General features: G+C 34.8%; 1 protein-coding gene across 1 annotated transcript in view; it reads left to right on the top strand.

The window, feature by feature from the left end:
- Positions 1 to 17,317, top strand: part of SLC13A1 (solute carrier family 13 member 1) — a 78,508-nt gene that overhangs the window by 8,681 nt on the left and 52,510 nt on the right. Inside the window, exons 2-3 of the mRNA XM_012751842.3 lie at positions 7,063 to 7,191; positions 15,604 to 15,740. Coding sequence (XP_012607296.2) covers positions 7,063 to 7,191; positions 15,604 to 15,740 — 266 coding nt within the window. The remainder of the gene's footprint in view (positions 1 to 7,062; positions 7,192 to 15,603; positions 15,741 to 17,317) is intronic.

Genomic DNA, 17,317 nt, shown 5'->3' with positions numbered 1-17,317 from the left:
GTGTAGAGGTTGAGTGAAAGGGAGGAGTTAAAAATTTCCTAGTAGTTGGCATAGTGAGGTTACAAATTGCCTTTCCCTGCTATCCGTTTTGGCTAAAAACTAACAAGAAATGCTAGTTATTTTTTTCCTTGAATTTGTGATTGAACTCCTTCTTACTCTCCATCTTCCAAGATGAGGATATTTCGAAGCATTTTAAGCTTTGCAATTAATATGGACTGAGTCTGGAGAAATCACTGCCCCAGTAGGGGTAAGAGTATCAAGAACTGTGCAAAGCCCTTTAGAGGCTCTTTCAAATAATAATAGTGTTTTTCTTGCAGCACACAGATTGAGAATGCATGGTTTTTCTTTTTTCTTAATTGCTTTGTGTTCTCTTTAGAAAATCAGTTGCAGAGAGTGAGGCCTGTGATTGGTCCTGCTTTTCTTAGTACTAATTCATCAGCCAAATTACTCCCTAATATCAGTCAGTGTGTCATTAAAAAAGGGGGAAGGCATGAAAAAAACCTGTACTTTAAAGCTGAATTTATACTTCATTTCTATGTGGGGCTATAATTTAAAAGAGAACCAAGGTGATTTTTAAATATAATCGGCCACATTTCCCAAGATAATTTGACAGAACTTTGTGAGAGGGAAAAAAGTCATTATCCAAATTGCCTAATCATAGTTTTATTTGCCTTTTCTATCCCTTCAGCAAGTGCCCTAGTTGTGCTTAGTTGAGGTGGTTAAGACGTGATATGACTGTGATATTGTTAAATGGGAGCTGAAGAGGTGGGCATGTAAGCTACGGGGAAATACCCTATGCAGGTAAACACTTTCTTTCCAATACTTTTGTTAGCAAGAGAGATAAGGGCTCTGGGGAAAATGTGGAGACATTCACCCACTGGAGTGAGCATCAATATATCCAATGCCAGGCAAGTAGGGGAGAAAAAAGAAAAGGGAACAAGGAAAGAGAAAGAAGCTCCCATGCTAAGGAATCTTATGCCCAGGGTAGAGATTTAGTGTTTATATATAGATCAGGCTATGCAAATAAAAACAATAGTAGAAAGAACACAAAGAACTTCATTCACTAAACAAATATTACCGAGCACATACTTTATGTGAGGCACTGTTTTAAGTACTAGGAATAGGATAGTAAATTTGAAAAAAATAATAATCCCACAGAGTTTCTATGTGGATTGAATCCCAACTGTACCACATACTAGCAGTGTGATCATTGTTCCACATGGAATTACAAAACCTACCCCACAGAATTTTGGTGAGGACTAAATAAAATAAGTCATGTGAACCATCACATATTGTATCTGGCACATAATACGCATTTGTGAATGTTATTTTCCCATCTTGTTACTTAATCATAAGTCAGAAAACAGGTTTATCTGTTTCCTTGGAAAATATTCTTATATTTTAAGTAAGTTTTTCTATATATAAAGCCTATGATGAACAGTTTAAATGAAGTTTTATACAACTAGGATCTCCTCTCCCAAAGACTTTTCTCTACTCTAAACACAAAGCAAATAAATATTGTTGTAAGTCATAACATGTAACCAAAATGTTTGTACCCCCATAATATCCTGAAATAAAAATAAATTAAATAAAATAAACAAATAATAAATATTGCTGTAGATCAGAATAGGTCAGAAAAGCAAACAAGTTGACACCAAGGTGAGACCCATGGTTTAAAATAGTCTCACATTATTCTGGGGGCAGAGTCAGGTTCAATGCCAGAAACTAACGGCTGGAGAGTAGTTTTTCAAAGCTGTGAAAAACAAAGAAAAAGCTAGACTGATCACTGCCTGTGTAGCTCGTAGGAAGCAAACACTGCCCAGCCCCCCAGCCAGGACCTCCTGAAGCTACCTGACCCAGCTAAATCACTGGATCTGTATTATTCTGGCAGGAAAGGGCCCCCAGGCTGCCAAAATTAGACACGCTTGGACTGGGAACTAAGGCCTGAGCGGAAGCAACTGAAAAACTGCTAAAAAAGGAACGACGAGTGTAGAAAGAGAAAACAAAAAAACTAAAACAACTACCACTCAGAATAAATTTGAAAATACAATTTCAAAATACGGTAAACAAAGACTGGCAAAATCAACTCAGATGAAATCAAAATAATAGGGACATTAGCAAGTTAGGAAAAGAAAAAAATCCACAAAAAGAAAAATTATTCTTTTAAATAATAATGCAAGAACGGGTAAATATAAAAAATAACGAGTTAGAGACTCTGGAAATGAAAAATGTAGTCACCAAAATTTAAAAACAACAAAACCAAAAAACCTTAAACAAATGTGTTAAGGGGATCTCAGGTGGCCCTAATTAACCAGCTTCCCCAGGAATAATTTCTGCCCTTTGGTTTAAGTCATATCGAAGATGAGTCTTAGACACCATCTAATGCTCAAGCAGTTTATTTATTCTGGCAGCACTCCTACAAGAAAAATAGCAGAAGCAGGCCACATATAGTTAGATGAACAACTGACCTGAGGGTCTTTGTCCAGAGACCATTCTCAGAATTTGAAGAATGTTTCCCCCTTTCTTATACCTGTACTCAGCTTAGTTACCAGGTATTTCTTTCAAAAAGGGAGTTTAAGATATTCTTATAAGGATAAGCGGTTTGTTTGTTTGTTTGTTTGTTTATGATAGTTGCATCTGTGCTGAGATGGCCTTGTCTCCTTGAAATCCTCAGGCCTGTGTTGAAAATCCCCATCATATTGCTAAGTGACACATAATGTCAGCCATACTATGTGACATACTGCTAGGCTACACATAGTGTCAGCAAGACACTTGAGTGAGCTTTATAGCTATCATTAATTTTATGGCCTCAATATGTCCATTATAGTACACTACTTAATACAAGATGAAATAAAATTTAAATGGAGTATACTTAAAAATAATATCAGTGAACCGAGAGAGAATACCAGAATTCACCTGAAATGTCAGACATAATAATAAAGAGATATGTTTAAGTGGGAGAATAATCTGAAGAATGAATTCAGAATCCAACAACCATGTATAACCACTCCTGAAAAAGAGAGAATAAAGGAGAAATTATGTTCAAAGTAATAATGACTGAATTCTCCACAATTAATGAAGAGTCCTCAGATGCATTTCTTAAGTACAATTTAATAAAATATTGGTCCATATTTACACATCATAAATGAAAACTTCAGATCAAAGATAAGGAGAAATTTTAAAGCTACCAAACAGAAAAGGGAAAAAAAATCTCTCCAAAAGAATAATAATTAAATAAATATCTCATTCTCGGCCATAATGAAGACATCCAACAAACATATAACAGACCCTAATGGAGAAACCTATAAAATATTATTGAAGAGATTTAATGGACACAAAAAGAATAGATAAGTTCACAGATGAAAATATTTAAGGGTATTTATTACTCTATAAATTCTGTATAATTTGAGTCAAAATCTAAACTAACTTTTCACTACTTGAAATTGTATTTTTTTAGTTGACAAAGAAGAATAAAAATCTAACACTATAAGGCAAGTTTGAGAAAATGTAAGATAAGGGACTTGCCATACAGATTGTAAACCTTATTGAAAGCTATAGAAATTAAAAGAGCATGATAATTTTGCAAGAACTGATTTTCAAGAGGTGGCAGTGGGAAAGGGGGAGGACAAAATAAGAGTCCAGAAGCATACATGTCTGCATTTGTAGAAATTCAACACAGGAAATATGTTAGCAAGATGAATTAGTAGGTAAAAGATGGACCATTCAATTAAAAAAGCCAGGGAACTTTGGGTATCCACTTGGAGAAAAAAATATGTACCAGATCTCCATAATACGTAAATTAAAGCTTGAAATTTTTTTAACTTTAGAAAACTGTGGAAATATATAAAATAGGAAGATTTTCTCATACAAGATGGAAAAAAACACAAAACATAACAAAAAAGATTTTAAAAATCACTTCATTAAGATCCTCATTTCATCCAAAAATACAATAAAGCAAACTTCATAAACAAGCTAGAGACTAAGTCAAATGTCTACAAATATAGAATTTATAAAGAAATAATATTAAGTATATAAAATAACTCCATAAATCCATGAGAAAAAAGAAGGAACTCAACAGAAAAATGGAAAAGAACTATAAACAGCTAATTTGCAGAAGAGAAACAATTATGTTCAATAACCATGAAAAATACTTCACTGGTATCCAAGCAAATACAAATTAAATAAGAACTTTGTATACCATCAGATTGTCAAATGAATAAATTAGTCCAATATACCAAGTTTGGTGAAATGGAATGTTTTCACATTGTTGGTGTTAATATAAACTAGTGCAACCATCTTGGATAGCAAATAGGCAAAACCTAGTAATGTCCAAATGGACCCTTTCCACCCAGAAATTTCACTACTAATTTTCTACTCCAGCTTAGAAAATCTCTTCTCCATATCCAGGCATGTGGAGATAGGTACAAAGATGTTCACAGCTTTACAGCCTTATAATAGTGAAAAACTGAGGGAAAAGTCTAAACATCCATCAGTCAAAAAATAGACAAATAAATGGTAGCATATTCATAAAAATAATGCTATACTCATTTAAAATGAAGTAACCATAGTTCTACATGTATCAGTATGAATTTATTTGAAATATATAAAATGCTGATTGAAAGAAACAAGTTACAAAATTATATAGAGAGTAAATCTTATTTAATTTTAAAACCACATGTTGTTTATTAATGTATTAATATCTGTATGTAGTAATAAAATCACAAAAACACACAATAGGTTATTCACTACATTGGAGACAGTGGTTAAATCTGGGGATGGACAGAAAAGACAATGAGGGAGTGGTACTTACCAGTCTTTAACTACATGTAGAATGTTTTATTTATTTTAAAAAATTCAAGCAAATGTGGCAAAATTTCAACATTTGTTTAATATGATGAAGTGTACAAGTATGTTTGTTATGTTTATATGTTCTAAACATTTCATAATTTTGAAAACTTTTTTAAAAGGATAAAAGTTAAAAAGTTTTTAGTACTTTCAGTTATTTTTTAAATATAAGGGAACTGCCCATAATAGCTTCATAACTCTGGAAATATTAGAAAAACTTCTTACAGTAGGAAGGATGAAGATGGCTATGAAGGAGCCAGGGAGGTGCAGTGGTGTCCCAGATAGTCCTCAGGGTGGCTAGACTTTTAATCTGGCTTTATGCAAAAGAATGACAAAAGGAAAATGGATTCTGGAAAAACGATCTGGTTTTAGAATAGCCTCACTTTTGGTGGAAGAGTGGGGGTAGAGGAAGAAGGGCAGATTTGAGAGGTAAAATGACAGGGGACTAGTTAGGACCAAGAGATTGGCTGGTAGTAACTAGACAGTAAGATAAAAAAAAAGGGTACATTTTGTCTTTGAAACCTAGGTTCTTACAAGTATGACAGAAAACATAAAGTCACAAAGAGGAACTTTTGGGTTATCCTTGTGTTCTCATTAAGAGAACAAAACAACACTTCTTCTACACTGGCATTTTAAATTAAGCTAGTATTCACAACTTTTCTCCCTAGAGCAATTTAGGAAGAGTCAGTCAAGGCTTAGCTATGTTTTTCTGTTTTATTGTTTGTCAAGATTGTAGAGGTAGACTCTTTATAAAACTGTCAACATCAAAACACCTTTATTCTTTCTCCTTTAAAAAGATAACACAATAAAGACATGACATCATCCTGGCTTATAGGCGTTTCTTAGAAACCCGCTCAAAGTGTAGGGAAGCGGGGTGACACCAAGCCCAGAGGACTCATCCTGAGGTACATGAATCAGAGGGCAGCAAAGCTAGACATTGTATAAACCTTACATATAAGATCTCATTAAACCCAAATGACATTTTTTGTAAATTTTTCAAATGCAACTCAGAAATTTCAGAGAGTAGGCAGTGTGAGAGCGAAACAAAGCCATATAAGAACTGCTAACTTTCATTGACCACTTAGTATATTCCAGGTGATTTCATATCAAAATTATCCATATAATTCAAATATAATGATAAATTTCAACCACTTAACAATGTCTTAAAACAGAAAACTACAGGTTTATACTAAGCAAAGCAAAAGATTCTATAGAGTTGCATTCCTGTTGAATCACCTCGTGTCTCCCCAGTGACTCAGTTGTCTTTCTCAAAAAGCAAAGCAGAGGTGGCTCACGCCTGTAATCCTAGCTCTCTGGGAGGCCAAGGCGGGCGGATTGCTCGAGGTCAGGAGTTCGAAACCAGCCTGAGCAAGAGCGAGACCCCGTCTCTACTATAAATAGAAAGAAATTAATTGGCCAACTAATATATATATACAAAAAATTAGCCGGGCATGGTGGCGAATGCCTGTAGTCCCAGCTACTTGGGAGGCTGAGGCAGGAGGATTGCTTGAGCCAGGAGTTTGAGGTTGCTGTGAGCTAGACCGACGCCACGGCACTCACTCTAGCCTGGGCAATAAAGTGAGACTCTGTCTCAAAAAAAAAAAAAAAAAAAAAAAGCAAAGCAGAAAGCTCTTCATCTCTAGTTAGGAGCTGGATTCAGGATCACCCATAACACATACCTTGTCATTGTCTTTTCTCTGAGACAAAGTTTTGAAAACGTTTTCCCCTAGATTGATTTCCCTTTAGTTAGAAGGAGAGCAAGGCAGGTATGCATGAGTCCTATCCAACTAGGAACCAAGGAATGCAATTAAAAGTCAAGTGTCCTGCCCGGAAAAAAGGCTGTATCATGGCTATTTCTGCACTCTAGCAGTACTTTAGCTCGCAGTGCATTTTATAGGCCAAATAAACATGAGTACGAACATCCATATACACTAATATGAGCACACGAAATTGACTATATAATGTTATCTGTTATGTAGGAAATGTGAAAAAACTTAATGAATGGGGATTTTTTTTTTCTGTCATTGATTTCTCATGTTTATTAAATTTTGGCTGTTAGAACCCCTAAGACAGGACTACTTGCTGGCTACTCAAAGAGGATTTCAGAGCTTCTTACTTGCTCTGTGACCTGGCTCCATGCAGCAAATATGGCTATGATTTAAATGATGATTTCCTAGTCTCATAATTTCACCTTGTATTTGCCTTCATTCTTTCCAGGAAGCAGAATGTGCCTATATACTCTTCGTCATTGCCATATTTTGGCTCACAGAAGCTTTGCCCCTGTCAGTAACAGCTTTGCTGCCTGGTTTAATGTTTCCTATGTTTGGGATCATGCCTTCTAAGGAGGTAAGTTCTCCTGCAAATGTTTATCAAAATTAGATTCCCTATTTTGTGCTGAGATTTCCACTGGAAAAACGTTGCTTTTAAAGGAAATAATGATCCTGTTGATGAAGCTTCCACATAAGTCTCTCAAATTTCCAACTGTTTCTTGCCTCTCAGAATCTGCATGTGTGTCCAACCTTAGGGGAACAAACAGGTTGCACAGGCTGCAACTTCTTGAGTTATGTGTGTCATCTTCCACTGACTCGATACCCGGTGCCTCTCTCACAATAAAAGAGGCAACTTGTTCACATTCTGCATAAGCTTTTTCTATGCAGCAGAATTTGGTCTCACGGTTGGAAAAACAATTTTTTTTGAATGAAGAAAAAGCTTCCTTGTTTTCTTTCCCCGAAATGCCATTTCAAAATATAAAACTAAATTAACCTCTATGTATATTTCTATTTTGTTCTTGCTGAGAGGAATTTATTAATTCTAAGAGGTGTGTCTTATCTTTATACAATCTAAGAATACCCATCTGTAGAAAAATGGATTCAGTTTCCCATTAAAAGCAGGAAAGGCATTGAAAGCAGAAATATCTATCTCCATGTAGTCTCCAACTACCAAGCAAACAACAACTACCTAAACCACAGCTCAAACTTTCTCAGGAAAGATGTTGAGTTCCAGATGCCCAGTCAGTGCAATTTATAACCTTTGGACTTATGTGTTCTGCCTAGGCTCAATATTGTTGTTTTGAGCCCCACCTGTATTTAACGTGGGTGCATATTTTTCTTTTTAACCAACCATTGATTATAGTTTTTCCTGTGAGAGGAGCTATTCCCTTCTTTATTTTCATGTCATTCTTCCCCACTTTGGAGCAGAAGTCCATCTTTTTGCATTTTTAATCCTCTCTGCTCCTCTTTTCTTACTGGATTTCTCCCTTCCTCTTAATCTTGCCTCATCTTTCTAATCACCGTCAGTTTGGAAGAGCATATGGGCAGGGCTGATATCCCATGGAATCTGAGATATATTATCTATGAAGTTTCTTAACTGCTCCAACCTACTATATGGATTTCAATAAAGAGAATATAAAAAGAAACGACTAACAGGTTCTCGAAAATAGGATGTCAAATAGTTAACCCCTATCCTACTGGTTTGCATGGTTCTGTCTCCAGAGATAGTTAAGTTAAACAGTCACACATTTGTCTCTTATGGTTTGATAACAATAAAACTGACTAAATTAACTTTTTAAAAGATGCTGATGTAGAGTGAGGTTAATTGGAATCAGGAGGCATTTCAGTAGCAAGCTGCTTTGAGAGGAAACATAGAAGCACTATAGGAAAACAGAAGGAAAAGGTAGGAAGGTCTGGCTTTGTGGGAGCTGCCAGAGCTACATATTTCTGCCTCTTCCTGGTGTGTGGGGGCCTGACTAGAGGCAGTAAAATTGTAGGTGCCAATAGCAGTTGCATCACTCTGGCTGAAGATACCCGCCCAAGAGGCCTTTATTACCAAAGGTGCTAGCCTCAGCTAATTTAACAGTCACTGAATCTCAGACTTGGGAAGAATGTCCTTCTGGGTCAACTCTTGCCCAGAACAGGGATCTCCTCTATAATATCTAGTACAGATGAAATCATTCCGAAAATGCTTGAAGACTTTCTGGGTTGTTGGCCTCTAATATGCCTTGAGGAAATCCATATAACTTTTGAATAATTTTAACTCTTAAGCAACTCTCAAGCAACTTTATTAAATCCAAGTCTAAAACTCGGTCACTTTGATGCACTAAACATTTTCCTAACATCTAAGATCCCACAAATAAACCTCATTTTTTCTTTTACATGATAGTGTTACTTGGATTTGAAAATTAATATTAATACCATTTCCACCTTGAGTCTTTCTGGTTTCCAGACCTCAACTCCCATGCCCAAATCTACCACCCCCGGCTCCATCACCGTCACCATCTTCTTTTCTCTCCCTGGAACTAACTCTAGTTTCGTCAGTGTTACTTAAAGATTATATTAGTTAATAAATGTAAAGTCTGTTACATAGGAAACACTCAATATATGGAAACTCATATTATTGTACATTGACAAAAGTGCATAGATTATTCTAGAAACATTCTGAGTGTTGCAAAGGCAAATAAGTCTATCATCTCCCCTCTAGTATTTCAGTCTAAGTTTGTTTTAAACTTTATGTGACTTTCTTCACCTAGTAAGCTGAACTGGAACTTGCAGCAAATCAAAGCCCTGAGGACTTATAGCGGAGATAACTGATTTAAGTCTTGTGGTCTTCTTTCTAGACAGGGCAACTTACCTTTTACTCATAAATAGCTGACCAAAAGTATAATGTGTTATGGAAAGAACTAGAGATCTAGTCCGAAAGCCTGAGATTGAAACCTGCTATTCATCCCCAACTGCTTATTATGATTCTGGTCATGTCCCTTAATAGCTCTTTTTTATCATCCGTAAGTGGAATGTGATAATGCCACACAAGCCATGGGTTGTCATAGCAACCAAACTAAATAATCTATGTTAAACGATGATACAAACTAAGTATCAAACCTTCTTATGAGTTACTATTCACAACTGGTTTGAGTTTTAAACTGTCATTCCAGCCTACTGCAGCATCTTTGAATCTCAAATCTGTCACTGAGTAGGATAATGTGTCCTTAATGTCTTCATCTAAGTTCAGAGTCCTAAACACGTGTCTCTTTGTTCATCATTGTTTTAACCTTACTTTACCTATTCATTAAGCCAGTGCTAAATACCTATTAATATATCTTGCTGAGCACATTACTGCATTTGAAGAATATCAATAAATTAAACTTTTCTCATATCTGCTGAGTTAAACCTGAGTGTGCCAAATTTGATAATCTAAAATATCATCAATGTTATGATGATTGAAAATATGTTTATGTATAGAATTCACACATATGAATGTGAAAATATACACTTATGTATAATATATATTACATTACATATTTGCTCAGTCATTCAATAAATATTTTCATGGTAGGACTCTGCCCAGAACTTGGGAATGCATCCAGTAATAAAAACAGATAAAAGTTTTCTATCTTTATAGGTAAAAAGCAGCAATAAACAATATATCTCATAAATAGATAAGTTATACAGTATAGTGAGTTAGAAAAGTAATTGGTGCTATGAAAAAAAATGCAACAAGATAGTGGGCATCAGAAAATATGGAAGTTTTAAAAAGAATATTCAGATTAGACCTCATTGGTTTGGTGACACCTGAACAAAGATTTATAGGAGATGAGAAAGTTTGCCATTTGAAAGCTGGGGAATGACCACTGCAAAAGGAGAAATACCCGGTGCAAGGACCTTAAAGTCTGTAGTGCAACTGGAACAGAATGAGTGAAGGGGAGAATTATAGAAAATTATGTCAGGGAGGTAATGTGAAGAGGGAATGGACCAAGTAGGGCCAAAAAGGTCACTATAAGATTTTAGCTCTGAATGAGTGGGACCCTCAGAAACATTTTGAGTAAAAGAGTGACATTATCAACCTGACTTTGATCTTAAAGGGATTACTTGGGCTGTGCTGAGAAACAAGGTGGAAAGAAAGAGACAGGTACTAGGTTATTGCAATCTCCTTGAGAGACCATGGGAATTCAGACCAGGGTTGTTGATAGATATGTTGAATATATTATGGATAAGTTTTGTAGGTAAAAAAAATAAACTTTCCTGACTGATTGGATATGGCATATGATTGAAAGAAGAGAGTCAAGGATGCCTCATAGCTTTTTGACCTGACAAATGGAAAAATGGAGTTGTTACCAATTGAAATGGAAAATACTATGGGCACAGTAGGCTTATTGTAGGAGAGGAACTGACACTGGGAGTTCGGTGCTGGATACATAAATTTAAAATATCTATTGGACATCTAGGTAAAGATGTTGAGCAGGCAGCTGAGTACAAATGAGTCCAGAGTTCATGAGAGAGTGAGCTGATTGGACATGTAGACCTGGGAGTCATCAGCATATATATGGTATTTGAAATCTTAAGACTTGATGAGATCCCTTAGGGAATGAGTAAAGATAGAAAGGCAAAGAGGAAGCTCTGCATAATTGCAACACTAAGAGATCAGTGAGAAGAAAATGTACTAGCCAAAGAGACTGATAAGAAAAGGTTATTGAGATAGGAATAAAATCAGGAGGGTGTGTGTTCCTGGAATCCAACTGGAGCAATATTTTGAGGATGAGGCAGTGATTGTATGTTTCAAATCTGCTGATAAACAACTCAATATGTAAAACTAGATATTGACCATTGGATTTAGCAAAGCCACATTATACCTAACAAAGCACTTTTAAAAAATATTATCTCATTTAATTTGTAAATGATATGAGGTACTATTTAACTTCTCCAACTTTTTATTGATTTGTAGAAAGGTTGCTCAACTGGTATGTTACAAAGCTAAGAGAAAACCTAGGTACTCTGACTGCAAAAGTCCATGTTTTTTGATGAAATCTCATTTTGAGATAGAAGTATAACTACCTGATTTTGCAAATAGATTTCAAATTTTATTAGCAATTTTATTAGACATATTAATTTTGCCTTGAAAATAGTTATATTTGTTAGTGTCATTTATGATAGCACCTTCTATTACTTCCTGGACAAGTAAGCTATAAACAAACATAACTTTCTATAACTAATGTTTTCCCACAAATATTCTGACTCTGGGAAAAACCAAAGAATAAGTAATACAATCAAAATAGAGAATGTGAAAATTCCTTCTTAGGTTTAAAAACTAATTTCATTTCGACTGAAGGCCATAATTTGCATGGTCTCTTGAGGAATTGGCAAACCATGGGCCTGTGGACCAAATCCAGCCTTCTGCTTAATTTTTAAAATAAATGTTTATTGGAACAAAGCCATAGCCATTCATTTACATATTGTTTTTGGCTCTTTTGTGCCACAACAACAGAGTTGAATAATTGTAGTAGAGACCATATGGTTCACAAAGTCTAGAATATTTACTGTCTGGACCCCACAAAGTACTCACTTCTCATATAACCAGAATAGATTCCAACAAGAACATCTCGTGGTCCTGGACTTCTTTCTGCATTTAATAACTTACTAATGATGGCTTGCTTCTGTGTGTTTCTTTGTATTTTTTAAAGCAATTCTTCATTTATTCTTTCATTTAATTTTCAGAGTGTTGGTAAAATAGTGTCAGTATCTTAGTCCATTCAGACTGATATAATGAAACACCTTAAACTGGGTAAATTATAAGTAACAGAAATTTATTGCTCCAGTTTTGGAGGCTGGGAAGTCCAAGATCAAGTAGCCAAAAATTTGGTGTCCGGTGAGGGCTTGCTGTCTGCACCATAGGTAGCGCATTTTTGCTGCATCATCACATTGTGGAAGGAGCAGGGGAGCTCCCTCAAACTTATTTTATAAAGGCATTAATCCCATTCATGAGATTGAAGCCAGCATATTAGGTTCATATTAGGTGTCAACATATGAATTTGGGGGGACACCAACAATCAGAACATAGCAGTCAATGGGGCATATTTTCATGAGCAAAATTACAAAAGAAATAAGGGCAAAGAAAACTATCATTCATCTTTCAGTAAGAAACTTCAGTATCAGGGCTTGTAAGAAGACTTTCCTAATCCCTCTAGGAAAAAAAATGGTCACTTACTCCATTTATTCTTTGAATCTCAACTATGCCTTAAGGAGGTATTGTTCATGCATATATGATCCTCTTTGTTAACTCGTTCTTTCTCGTCTAACTTGTAAATTCATTGAGTTTAGGGATTTATTAATTCAACATCTAATGAGTGCCAATATGTGCTAGGCATGTGCTAAATCTGTAAATACAATGATCAATAAGACACAGCCTGCCTTCAAAGCACATCTAGTGTAAGAAAGAAGACAGGTAAGTGAAGAAATTTTCACTATGTGTTATAGATTAAATGTGCTATAAAAGAGGGAAATATCATGCGACCCAGTTTAGGGTCTCGGAGAAGGGATCTTGGAAGAATTGACATCTGAGTTAATCCAGAAAGCAAGATTAGGAGTAACCAATGAATGAGAAAGGGAGAGAAGGATGTAACGAACTACAGTCTCTGTGCTTCTAAATCCCAATTGTCTACACTCTGTCCCCTTCCTCCTATTCTTCTAACTCTTTCAACCCTTACTCTAGGTAAGTGTTTATCAATTTACTAGTGTTTCCAGACTTTTGAACCATTATTTTTTTTCTCCCTGGTTCTATCCCTGAATTGAATTTTTCTTTTTGGGCTATTTCAAAAATTAGTTTTTTTCTGCCCTTCTCTTAAAAGCTAGTATTCTACAGAGTTCTGTATATAGTCTTCTTGTTTTATATATCTGATGGCTGAATCTTAAGAATTCAACTTCTATCTCTATGGGACTAAAATAATGTCTGGCATCTACATAGTAGGTACTCAAATACATATTTGTTAAAGGAATGCTGAATACACCAAGATCTGCATATCCAGACAGATATGTCTTCTGAGCTTCAGACTGGTATATCCAACTGGACATTTCCATTTGAATTTCCCACAAACATCTGAAAGCTCAACAGATCCAAAATGACACAGAGACTGTAGCTCGTTACATCCTTCTCTCCCTTTCTCATTCATTCAATACTATTTACTGAGCTCTCCTACTCTGTGCTAGGACTGCTACGTGCCAAATATGTGATGGTGAGCAAAACACAGTCCTGGTCCTCATGGAATGTGTAGTATCATAGGGAAAACAGGTAATAAGCAGATAAACAACTAGAATCTATGTAATGCAACATGCTATTTGAAAAACAGGGCTCTGTGATACAGAAAGATAGTAGGGTCTATTTCGAAAGGCCTGATATTTGAGAATTGAAGAGACATAAAAAGAAAAAAAATATATAAGGCATTTTTTCATGTATCCTCTGCCCCTGTTACATTTTTGGTACATGGCAAATGTTTTTTTCTTTTTCCTTTTTTTTTTAAACTGTATCTGCAATACTTTATTTCTTTAATAAAATAAAAAGATCCAAAGCAAATATAGCAAACTATTAATATATGAGAATTTGGGTGGTAGGTGCATGGAGCTCTCTTTTGTTAAATTATCTTCAATGTATAATCTTAATGCAGTTAATAAATGAAATAAGGAAATTGATATAATTATTTATTTTCTATTACCTAATCACTACAATATGTAAAGAGATAAATAAAACTTTGAAAACCATCATAAATTAAGATTTTATAAAAACATAATTAAGTTATCCATTTGTCTACTTTTAATTCCAAGGGTAATCATTAATTTTTGCTTTGTATTAAAACCAGGCCAAACTTAGTAAGCTATGCTTAAAATGCAGATACAATTTAAAATAGCAAACTATATATATACATATATATATAATTTATTTTCCTTTTCCTCTGTGGTTTCATAACATTAGGATAGTTTTGTCCTTACCCTTCCATTTCTTCTATAATACTAGACATTATTTGATTGTTAAAGGGATATTTCCTCTTATGATCCTTTCCTCCCTGCACAGATCTGTGATTAGGTTTAGTCAAGTATTTCCTAAAGTAGGTTCTCTTGAAAAGCAGTCCCATGAATTATTCTTATTCTTATCTAATTTTGTACTAAAAATTAGATAAGAATAAGCTTTTTGTGATAAGTTTGAACAATATGTATTATATCCCACCAATCCTTGAGAATGACAATATTCTATATACACTATTATATAGGTTTTGTAAAAGGCGATTATAAAAGTTTTGTGAAGGACTACGGGAAAAAAAAAATTCTAGTATTTTGAAATTCTATGTTTTCCAAACTTAATTGACCACATAATCCTTTTTTTGAAAAGCATTATATATCTAATATTTCAAAGTAGTCTTTGGGAAATCATGCTGCACATGGTTGCTTAAAGTGTCTGGACACTTTACTAATCTCCGAATAGTGTTAACCAAAAATGGCTTCAAAACAGTGGCCCTCATTTAAAAGCATTTGTCTTATAATAAATAATTTTGAAGGTAAAACCATTCAAAAAATGAAGGTGTGGCTGCGCAGTTATGGCATAATGAGTCGTGAAGAAGATATCAGCAGGTCAGATCTTGATTCAGAACTTTCCCAAATCACAGTCATTGCCATTCTACCACAGGAGCATAAAAAAATTAACCCCAGTTTATAGCTAGAAAAATAAGGACATAGAAGGCACTTGCCTTATGTTACTCAGTTACTTAATAACCCAATACTCTAGTTACTCTTTTTTCTATATATATTTATTTAACACGGTTTCTGATAAGAATACAGGACACGTTTAAATTTGTATTCAAACACATCTACATTTTTCTCAACAAAATAGAAAGATTATGTAGTTGAAGGTCAAAGTTAAGAGCAGCATAATAATCTTTCTTGTGCAATGTTCTTTCACCCCCACCACCAATGTAAATAACTGTGAGTTTAATTGAAATTACAGGTGGCATCTGCTTATTTCAAAGATTTTCACCTACTGCTAATTGGAGTCATCTGTTTAGCAACATCAATAGAAAAATGGAATTTGCACAAAAGGATTGCTCTGAGAATGGTGATGATGGTGGGTGTGGACCCTGCATGGTGAGTACTGCATTTACTTGCTTCCAGTTTGCATTCTGAACAGACCATGTTTTGTGCAGAGCAAATAGCCAAATAAGTGATGCACATCCAGGGATTTGTTTGTACCACAGTATAATTCAGACTTTTTTTTTCTTCTGCAAATATGAAAGTGATATAAAACATGCTTGAGCTATAGAAGGGGAAAAAGAACAACATTCCTTTCACTGCAGTTCTACTTACAGGGAGATTGGAATAAGTGCACACAACTCTCTCATCTTTCATGTACGATAGGAGTCAAAGCTGAGAGAACCCTTGAACCTCAACAGACAAGATTGATAGACTTCAGAGCAGATTTCAGTCCTATCTTGTTTATTTGTCTGATTACACATTCAGAACTTGTTCAAAAGCATCCTTTATCATCAGGGAGGTTGTTAAGAATCAAAGCAAAGACGTTACTGACAAAATACAAATGTGTGGGGAAAGAGTCCAAGGTGAACGTTTTTTAAAAATCAACTATTGCAAAGTACAACAATCAATTAAGACTTTTCATCTATAGAATGTGAAATCACTCATTTGGCTTATTTTTTCCTCACAAAATGAGTGCTTTTTTCCATGAAATTAATTGGTTGTTTTGGTTTTATTCCACCTCTTGTTAAGAACATGAATGTAAGCTAAACAAAATTTCCAGTGTCATAATCATTTGCATGATGACATTTTGCTTTACAGCCTTAGGTGGATCTTCCTTTCTCATTTTTCTTTGAAAATAAGAATACTGTATTAATTTATGTTGCATAATTCATTCTAGAACAAAGCCACATCTGTGTTTATCATTTATGGTGCAAATTTGTTTTGCTAAGTACAAAAAAATCAATTGCTCAGATGAGACAAATTATTTAAAAAATTTTTTTACTTAAAACTGTTGTAGCATATTTGTATTTAAGGTGTGTCACTCTTGAAGTGAAATGGTGCTCCATGCCTCTTGGGGTGCTAAAGAAATACATCTCTTTTCCTTGACCATCTGCTCGCTGACTCTAGGGGATGGGTAATGCACTGCACAGTTGAGCAAGAGTCCTGTACATTGTGCCACTTAGTGACTTTTCAATTTAAGGCATTTTCACCATAAAAAGCTTTTGCTGATCTCAACCTTTTTTATAGGAAGATTTCATGTCTTGCCAATGCCTTAAGTTAAAAGTGTTTCTAGTTTTCTTTAAGCAGATTTCTAAATAGTTTTCTATTATTTTGTTTTATATAGAAAATATTCACCTTATCTGAGTTTGAAACTTATAGTGTGAAATTATTCTTATAGATATGTTTTAAAAGGGAGTCAGTGAGTTTTATAAATGGCTCTATATGGGAAAAATGTGCTTCTGAATGATTTTCTAGGGCCTCCTACTCAAAAGAGATAATGCTTTTTCCTAAGTGATTCTGAAAGTTTATAGACATAGTTTAAAATCTTGTGGTCCTAGGTATTAAATATGATATTTAAGGGGAAAGAACTACTCTATTTATAAGAGAAGACAATGTAATACATCCAGTTCTTGACAAAAGAAAGGGATGATATTAGATTCAGGAGAGCATAAATAATAGAATATACAGAA

The sequence above is a fragment of the Microcebus murinus genome, chromosome 9, assembly GCF_040939455.1.
Source record: "Microcebus murinus isolate Inina chromosome 9, M.murinus_Inina_mat1.0, whole genome shotgun sequence".
Classification (NCBI taxonomy): Eukaryota; Metazoa; Chordata; class Mammalia; order Primates; family Cheirogaleidae; genus Microcebus; species Microcebus murinus.
The sequence above is the reverse complement of the archived record's forward strand: the minus strand, read 5'-3'. Positions and strand labels throughout refer to the sequence as shown.